The 9235-nt window shown below is 41.6% G+C and overlaps 1 protein-coding gene across 1 annotated transcript; it reads left to right on the top strand.

Moving 5' to 3' along the window:
* The first annotated feature begins 1202 nt into the window (after window positions 1-1202).
* LOC116476571 (interferon-induced very large GTPase 1-like) lies at window positions 1203-8821 on the top strand. The gene is given in 9 exon segments (XM_032166721.2): window positions 1203-3300; window positions 3303-3342; window positions 3344-3911; window positions 3914-5769; window positions 5771-6243; window positions 6246-6752; window positions 6755-8455; window positions 8458-8523; window positions 8526-8821. Coding segments are annotated over 9 exon segments (7257 nt in total). The 5' UTR covers window positions 1203-1340; the 3' UTR covers window positions 8612-8821.
* The last annotated feature ends 414 nt before the right edge of the window (window positions 8822-9235 follow it).

The following is a 9235-nucleotide window of genomic DNA, read 5'->3' on the forward strand; positions in this document are numbered from 1 at the left end:
CAAGACAAAAATGACTGCAAGATGGTGTTTTACTCTGTTTTGTGTTGCTATAGCAGAGCACTTGAGACGTGGTAACTAATAATAAACAAATTTATGGCTCAAAGTTCTGGAGGCTGGGAAGTCCAAGGTCAAGGTGTCCACATCTTGCAAGGACCTTCTTGCTTTGTCATCACATGGCAGAAGCACAAGAGGCAAAAGGGGACAAAATTCAACCTTTCGTAACAGCATTAACCCCACCCATGATGGCATAGCCCTCATGGCCTAATCACCTCTCAGTACTAATCACCTCTCCTGCCTCTTAATACTATTATGATGGCAATTAAACTTCAACATAAGCTTTGGAGAGGACAAACCTTCAAACCATAGAAGATAGAATGACTATTACAGCAATCCGACAGACGTGATGAAGGCAACATCTAAGGGAGAATGGATAGGCTGTCAAAAAGAAGTGAAATTAAATAGAGGTTTAAGCGGACAAATGGAGAAGATATTATGTACTAAATTCATGTTAAGAAGAAGAAGGATGAACAAGACGCCCATTGGCCTGGAAGTAAGGTGGTGCCATTCAATAGGACAAGAATTACAGGAGGAAGGGAAATTGAATAAAGTATGAAATTGAAACATGTAAAATCTCATCTTATCTGCTGGTCAAGGATATATACTTAAGGTAGTGAGGGGAAAAACATAACATTAATAAAATATTAAATACAGGGGAGCATTTGAGTCTACAGACACAGATGAAGGTGGCATCAACAGAGAGACAGCTATTAATGTAACAGAAAGATGATATTAACTAGGGAAAATTAAGAGTAAGAAGGGAGTGACAAGCATAAACCAGGTTAGTAGCACATTTAAAAGGGCAGGAAAGCAAATAAATATCATGAAATGCCCTAGGAAGAAGTGACACAGAGACAGGAAGGAAACCAGGCAACACAGATTTCACAGAAACTAGTAAAGAAAAGATAATCTGTTGGTTCCATCACTCTTTAAAAAAAAAAAAAAAAAAAAAACAAGCTACCAAACTCAAACATATTTTCAAACTCCATCTCTCATCTTAATGTTTTGCATGCAATTGATTCTATGTAAAAGGAATTGTTAAAATAAGTCTAGTAAGTTGCAACCCACCCTGCAAACCACAAAGGCAATCCACATTGAAAATATCCACAATGATGGCTTGCAAACAAAAAGGGGTGTTAAAAAAATTTTGTTAAAACAATTAAATGAAGAATGAGAAGGACTTGTAGACTTGCATACTAGTATGCTTACGCTTTTGGTCATATGGCTGACACTTCCTAAGGTCAGAACAGTCAGCTAACTGAGTGTCTGATTTTTATGCAGCCATGGCCACAGGAGAGCACACCCCTGATGACCCTCTGCTCAGAGGCAAAAGGAGGCAAGACCTCCAAGAGATGCTGAGAGAAGTGGGCCCGGATGTTGAGTACTGGTTACCCAAGCTGCAGCAACACCTGGGTGTGACCTGTGCCCAGGCCTTACAACACCTAGACAAAAACAACCTCAAGAACCTGAAATCCCAGACACAACATCCATGGGAGAAAAGAGCCCTGGAGAAGCTGCTTAACCTGTCACACTCAAAAAGTCTTTCAGCATTACAGGAGTCTCAGGTGGAGAGGGCAAAGAGAAAGCAGAAGCAGGCAGAACAGGCACTGCAGGAGCTGAGGGACTTGCTGACAGAAGGGAAGCAGAGACAGGAAGAGGCAGTGAGGACAAGAGAAGCAGAGCTGAGGCAAGCGATGGACATCCCTGAAGAGTACTGGCCATCCCCTGAAAAGCCTTTAAGGGAAGTCATGGAAAACCTGCAGAGACAACTCAACCTCATGGAGTGGACAGTGTGCCACAGACAAAACCTTCCAGACAGAGATGTGGTGAGATGGGCATCTGGAGGGCCCGCCCTCCAGGGAATTTACAAAGCCAGCCACCAAGGGGGCCTGACAGAGAAGAGAGAGGAGTTGCTCAGTGTCCCCAACGAGTTCTTACTTTCGAGTACTCAGCAAGGAACATAAATGAAAACAAAGGAATTCACATCTCCTCAGGCTGAACTCATGTTTACCCAGATGGTAGAGAAGCTGGGCTTTAGTTTAACTACTTCAGCCAGGGATGGAAATTGGGGGTTTAGTCTAGAAGCTGGTTTGGATCACAGCGAACATTCAGAATCCAAGGAAACCCAACAATCAAGTTCTGAGCATTTTTATTTCTGCTCAACCAAGTATAGCTACATCCCCCTGGCCTCCTGCCACTTTCCCACTGATCAGCTCCAGTTATCCAAGCCTGCTGTCCAGGAATTGAAATGCATTGAAGACCTTCTGAGTCAGACAACAAACCCAGACAGATTCTCCTTGCAGAGGCACAGGATTGTAAACTTCTTCCACAGGTTTGGATCTCATGTTAACCAAGGCCCTCTGCACCTGGGAGGAATCTACTGGTGGAAAGCCATTTCAGAGGGTTATTGCATGGAGCAGTTGGCAGAAGTGAGGCAGCAGTCTGCAGAGGCCCTGGACATTTTCATAAGGGACAGCTACAGTGGCTTTGGAGTGAAAGTTGCTGCAGGTGTGAATGTTTCAGACTCTCATTTGAAGACAGCCACTCAGACCAAAACTTCCCAAAACCTCCAAACCAAGGTCCAATTATCTGTGGCCCAAACAGGTGGCCCACCAGAAGCAGATGGCCTTGTCCAGTGGAAAGCTGGCCTCATTGCCAGCAATCAAACCTGGTGTGTCACTGACCGCAGCCTTCAGTTGGTGCCAGTTTGGGACATTATCCTCTCCAGCCACAGAAGCAATTTTAAGGATCCTCTTCAGGTGGCTAACTTCCTGAAGGACAGCTACACTGCTCTGACTAGCATCACTACCCAGATCCAGGATGGGGAAGAGTTACTGAGTGCTGGGAAGGAGGCCAGGGTTTTTCTACAGGATGTAAAATCTTGGGAGGTATCTGATCCTGAAGAGCAACTTAAAAAACCGATAAATTTCATGAAAATGTTGAGTCAAAAACTAAAAAGTTATGACACTTGGATTAATATATGTCTCACAGATTGGAGTCTGCAGAATTTTCTAGTAAACACCGTCAACTTTTGCAAAAAGTCTTCTATTTATAAAACTAAATGTATTAAATCTCATTTGCGCAGCCTTCTGGATCCTCACATCTACAGAGTGACAAACTTTCCTCAGGCTCACTTCATCATGCAGTGGATCTTCCAGTCAGATTCAGAGCAAGAGCAGGTGAATATTTCCCAATTTTCTCAATTAATCGAGATCTTAAAAGAAACCCAGAATGACCTCATGGAAGTAAAGTCAAATCTGAGTCCCCAGAAACAGTGGAGGAAGCTCACCACTTATGAGGTCAGCTTGGCTCTCAGCTGCTTCTTGAATTATCTCCAAAAAACAGAGCAGACAGACACACAACTCTTGCTACTTTCCATTGCAGCTGCTGCAGGATATCGTGTAATAAACAATACTTTTCAGGGTCTCTTGGGGTATGATGAGTTAAGCTTCCTACTGGATGAAATGCAATCCACCCAAAATAAATACCAGGAGCTTAAGAATATTTGTAGCTATAGGGCTCAGGCATTCCTGGTTCTCACAGGTCTGACAGCCACAGCTAGAGACACAGCTATTTCTTCAGAAGAGAAAACACAATACATGTCATTAATGAGACATCACATGGGACAATCATTGTCCAGAGAAGTTGCACATGTCCTCACCAAACCTGGAGCAGATCACGATTGGGAAAACCTAGAGAAAGACTTGAGATTGCTCATTAATGGGGATTATGAAGAAGAAGTCACCATCTCTTCTTTGCAAATGGAAGAGGAAATGAGCAAGCAAAGTTTCTTCTATGGAAAGAAACAGCCCCATGAACCACATGACAATGAAAATTACAAATGGGAGATGATAAAAAAAATGGAGCCTTCCTAGACTTACTCTAGCGTCTAGATCTAGAACATTACTACCCCAAAAAATTGAGCAAAGCTAATTTCCATCTGATCTATAGGACTTCTGTGTACAACACCCAGCCCAGCTCTGAACAGGAGCTTCCCTTCTATTTCCTGCAGAAACTACTGATGATGGATTATGAGCTGAGATACCTAGTCTTCAAAGATGATAGAAACACAGAACACCAGGTACATCCAAATTCTTCAGATTAGGAAGATGCGGCTTCTGATCCATATGGAAACTTTTTTGAAGACAGTGATAGTCCCACTAAATCTTCATCCACTAATCCTAGCCCCCACATTCACCCAATGGATATTCAGATGGCAATTTTTCACTGTGCAGATAATTTTGCCAGACAATATATTTTGGCCAAACTTTCCACTTGTCAGTTTGCCCTCCCCCTTTTGGTGCCTGATCCCTGTACTTCTCAGATTGAATTCTCTCTCTTTTCTCTCCGTCAAATTACAAGAAGTTGGCAGGAAGCAAGGAAATCACCAAAAGGGAAGAACCATTATAAGAATCAGCAGATGTGTTGTGTCTCTACCTCAATTGTGTCCTTCATAAGAGTTGGAAATGGCCTCTCTGCTTCTAAATCTCAGATTATGAACTGTCTTCTCAGTAAACAGAAACATGATATGTTTTTTCACCCACACTGCAGAGGAAGCAGGAAAGATTGCCTCTCGATGGGGGGTGTGGTAGAAATCTATTTGTTCTGTCCAGGAGGGGAAGATGAGGGCAGATTTGACAACTGTATGACCTTCACCAATCTTCATGGAGATGCAAAAGAACATGAGCAGCAGCTCAGCTTCCTGAAGGAGGTGTCTACTGTCATTGTGGTCCTCATGTCAGCCTCCGATGACAATGAAGGAAACCGAAAAATTGTCCGTAACTTGTGGCAGTCATCAAGGCAATTGATCTGCTTGCTCAATGACAAAGAAGCAACCATGACCAATATTTCTGGCCAAAGAATGAGAATGGGTATCAAGAATAGAAATGAGGCAGAATTAACAGAGGAACTCACAACTACAATCAGACATTTGCTAGAACTCTCAGATACTGCTCTCAGCTTGGAGGACTGTTCCCAGATTGCTCACCAGCAAGGCTTTCTTATTGATGAAGACCAGAGAGACTACAAGGAAGCCAAAGAAAAGGCACAGGCTCCAATGGCCTTCCTGGGGGAAATGAAATTATCTCAGATTAAGGAAAAATTACTACCCCTTCAGGGACAACTGTGGCACCATTGGTGTAAGAAGGACAAAGAACTCTATCATCTTAGAGAAAAGGGAAATCAGAGCATTTAACAATACAAGAGTGAGATTGAGACAGATAAACAAATAAGACGGCATGAACAGTTGGCCAGAGCCCTTCCTCTCAATGATTTAATGCAATCTGTCCTTCAGTTTCTCCAAGAGCATTCAGAAATTCACACCAAACTGTACTTCTTGCAGTGGCTGAATGTATTTTTGGACAACCTGACTGCAGGACACTTGGAAGAACTGCATGAGAAGCAAAAATATTGGTGGTCACTGGTTCAAACAGTAAAGCAAAAGGCACCTAATAGTAACTCCTTGATATGCCTGCAAAGTGAGATAGAAGCCATTTCCACAGAGATTAGTGACTGTACTTTGGGAATTGAGCAACTTCTCAGAGAAGTTGGTCAGATTTATGAAGCTCTGGAAGAAGCTTCCTCCATAAAAAAGGTTTTTTTCTCGCTTCCCCAAATTGCTGCAGACCTGATGATATCTGGTGTTCCCACTGAGCCGATGGATGGGGATGCAGCATATGTGCCTCTAACATGGGTGGCAGCTATTTTTGACAAAGTCTGAGAAACTTGGAGACAAATGGCTATTTGTTCTTTCTATCCTTGGCTTGCAGAGCTCAGGGAAATCCACCCTGCTGAATGCCCTTTTAGGGCTTCAGTTCACTGTTAGTGCAGGCAAATGTACCCAAGGGGCCTACATGCAGCTCCTCAAGGTGGAGGAGACATTCATGGAGGAACTTGGCTTTGACTTTGTGCTTGCTGTGGACACAGAAGGACTTCAGGCACGAGAACACAGCAACAAATCCCAGGATAGGGACAATGAGTTGGCAACCTTTGTCATTGGACTTGCAAACTTGACTCTGATCAGTATTTTTGGGAAGAATCCATCAGAGATGCAAGATATCCTACAAATAGTTGTCCAAGCCTTTCTGAGAATGAAACAAGTACAAATCTTTCCAAGTTGCATTTTTGTCCATCAGAATGTGGGGGAAGCTACAGCTACAGACCAAACTATGGATGGACCAAGACGGCTAAGCAGAAACTAGATGAAATGGCAGCAATAGCTCCTGAACAAGAACAGTGCTTAGATGTAACCTGCTTCAGTGATGTCATTAGGTTTGATGTCAATACTCACGTCTACTACTTTGCTCACCTCTGGGATGGCAACCCCCCAAGGGCCCCTCCCAATCCTCACTACAGCCACAGTGTACAGCAACTGAAAAGTAGAATTCTTATGACTTCCACACAGGAATCCAGGGGAAATATCATGAAGATATCAGATGTAAAATCCCAAGTTCAAGATTTGTGGAGAGGCCTGATGAATGAGAACTTTATTTTCAGTTTCAGGAACACCCAAGAAGTCATGGCCATGAACAAACTGGAAACCATGTATAGCCACTGGACCTGGGAGCTGAGGAGTCACATGCTGGGCTTGCAGAACCAGCTGATCAACCAGATTCAGAATGGAAAAATCCAGACACTTGAAGCAAGCACATTTGAGGTTCTAGTTACAGAAAAATATGAAGTTGTCAAGCAAGAACTTGAAAATATTTTAATGAAGACCCATATAGCAAGATACTGATTCAATGGAAAGCAAACTTTGAAAATAAGCTAATAGTCCTTAAAGAAAAACTTATTTCAGACAGCAAAAGACAAGCCAACGAACTCATTAGTTTTAAAAACAAAAGTCAAGAAAGGCTGAATAAGAAAAAGACAGATTATGAAAAAGAATTATTGGAAAAAAGCTGGAAGTGGGCTTTAACTGTAAAGGGCAAAGAATTGAGTGAGGAAGAGTTACATGAGAAATTCAATCGACTTTGGAAAAACTAGGTCTGTGATGTATCCACAACTCTCCCACAAGTCACAGAGCCTGACATTGATTTGGATTCTGAAAACATCCTTTGGGAGTATTTCAAAAACAAGACGAATGTCGTGGGCATACTGACGAGAAATTCTGCAGAGAAGTTTCAAATCAATTATGATAAACATATCAAAGTGAATAAGAAATATAACCGTATCCCAATGACATTAACAGTCTTTGAGAAAGAGTTCATTAATATAACTACTGACTACATTGTTTCAAGATTTAATAAAATTATTAACAACATGTGGAAGCAACAGTGTGGTTACAATCCAAATTATTTCCATGAGATTCTAAAGACAATAGAAGAGGAAGTGAAATCTGCATCTACTCAGAAAAGATACACATTTAAAAATACATTTATCATTGATTTATGTGTGTGTTTATTTCAAAGAGCAAGAGAGAATTTTAAGGAAATGCACAGGGCATTCAAGAGAGCAAATGATCCTGTAAACTATCTAGAAAGTAAGAAAGATGATTTCTTCACGAGTTTTAAGATCTCCTGTCAAGGAGCAACCTCCATCAAAACATTTGTTGATGTTCTGTGGTATAAGCTCACTCCTGCAGTCTCCACTACTATATGGGAGGACATGAACATTAAAATTGCCGGCGACACGCGAGCTACCTGCCCTGCATTCAATGGAAACGGGACTAACCTGGAGAAACACATTCTCTTCTCTCTGACAGAAGAAGAAAACTTTGATAATTACTGGGAATACCTTCATAATTCAGAATCGTTTTTTAGGAGTTACATCAAAAATCATATTAAAAGATATTGTTCAGACAATGGAGGTGAAAAAATGAAAACTTTTTTTGAAAAAAGCTTTATTGATATCAAGAATACCATCCTCTCTACCATCCATGAATCCACATCAGTAGCTAAAGATAAAAGCAGCACTGCTTCTGGATGGTTGGATTTATTCTGTGATTGCCTGGGGTGCAACTTGATCTTTCCACGAAGGGACTTGATAAGCATTGAACACCAGGAGATAAAACATACTGAATTTCTTAAAGAAGCCATGAGTGCAGCTTTGGATCTCACAATGAAGAAAATAGAACAGAATTATTCAAGTAAGCCTATAGAAGCAATGGTTTCTAAAATTGAGAAAATGCTCTCTGAACATCTCTGTGGCTGCTGGAAACAGTGTCCCAGCTGTGGAGCAATTTGTACAAACACAATTCCTACACATGGAGGAGACCTTAGTGTTCCCTTCCACTGTCCTCAGGCTGTCAATAGGGAGGAATGGTATGAAACAGATGATTTTGTCATTGATTGCTGTACTAGTTTGGTTGCAAGTGATTGTTTGTTGGTTTTGAGGGATGGCAGGAATTTCCCATGTAAGAACTATCGACAAGCAGGAAGGGATTATGCCACGTGGAGCATATAGCCATCCAGCTATACGGGAAATGGTTTGTCTCTCACTTCAGATCAAATCTAGAAGAAAAATATCAGAAAAATTTGCAGGTAAAGGTAAAATCCCTAATGCATGGGCCAAAATCACAAAGCAAGACGTGCTTGAAGACTTGAAAAAACAATAATACTCAGTGACCACAAAAGAGCCCCAGTGTCTGAAGAAAAGAGGCAGTGTACCTGAACAATCCAAAAACAACTACTCATTACAATTAGAACCTTCATCATTTCTATGTTTAAAATGAAATGTGTAAAAATCAATCACTTAACACATTAAGAGATGAAAATTTCCAGTAAAATGACATCATTTCTCTCTGCCTCAATTCCTCTAGTTTAAAAACAACTTACTAAGGCTGGGTGTGGTGGCTCACACCTGTAATCCTAGCACTTTGGGAGGCCAAGGCGGGTGGATCACGAGGTCAGGAGATCAAGACCATCCTGGCTAACACAGTGAAACCCCGTCTCTACTAAACATACAAAAAATTAGCTGGGCGTGGTGGCACGCACCTGTAGTCTCAGCTACTCGGGAGGCTGAGGCAGGAGAATGGTGTGAACCTGGGAGGTGGAGCTTGCAGTGAGCCGAGATTGCGCCACTGCACTCCAGCCTGGGTGACAGAGCAAGACTCCGTCTCAAAAACAATAATAATAATAATAACAAAAACAACTTACTAAAATCTGTTAATATATGATGAAATCAAATAACATTCATTTTAGAAACCTATTTCAAATTTTAAACTATTATTCTAGATATT

The sequence above is a fragment of the Hylobates moloch genome, unplaced genomic scaffold, assembly GCF_009828535.3.
Source record: "Hylobates moloch isolate HMO894 unplaced genomic scaffold, HMol_V3 SCAFFOLD_11, whole genome shotgun sequence".
Lineage (NCBI taxonomy): Eukaryota > Metazoa > Chordata > Mammalia > Primates > Hylobatidae > Hylobates > Hylobates moloch.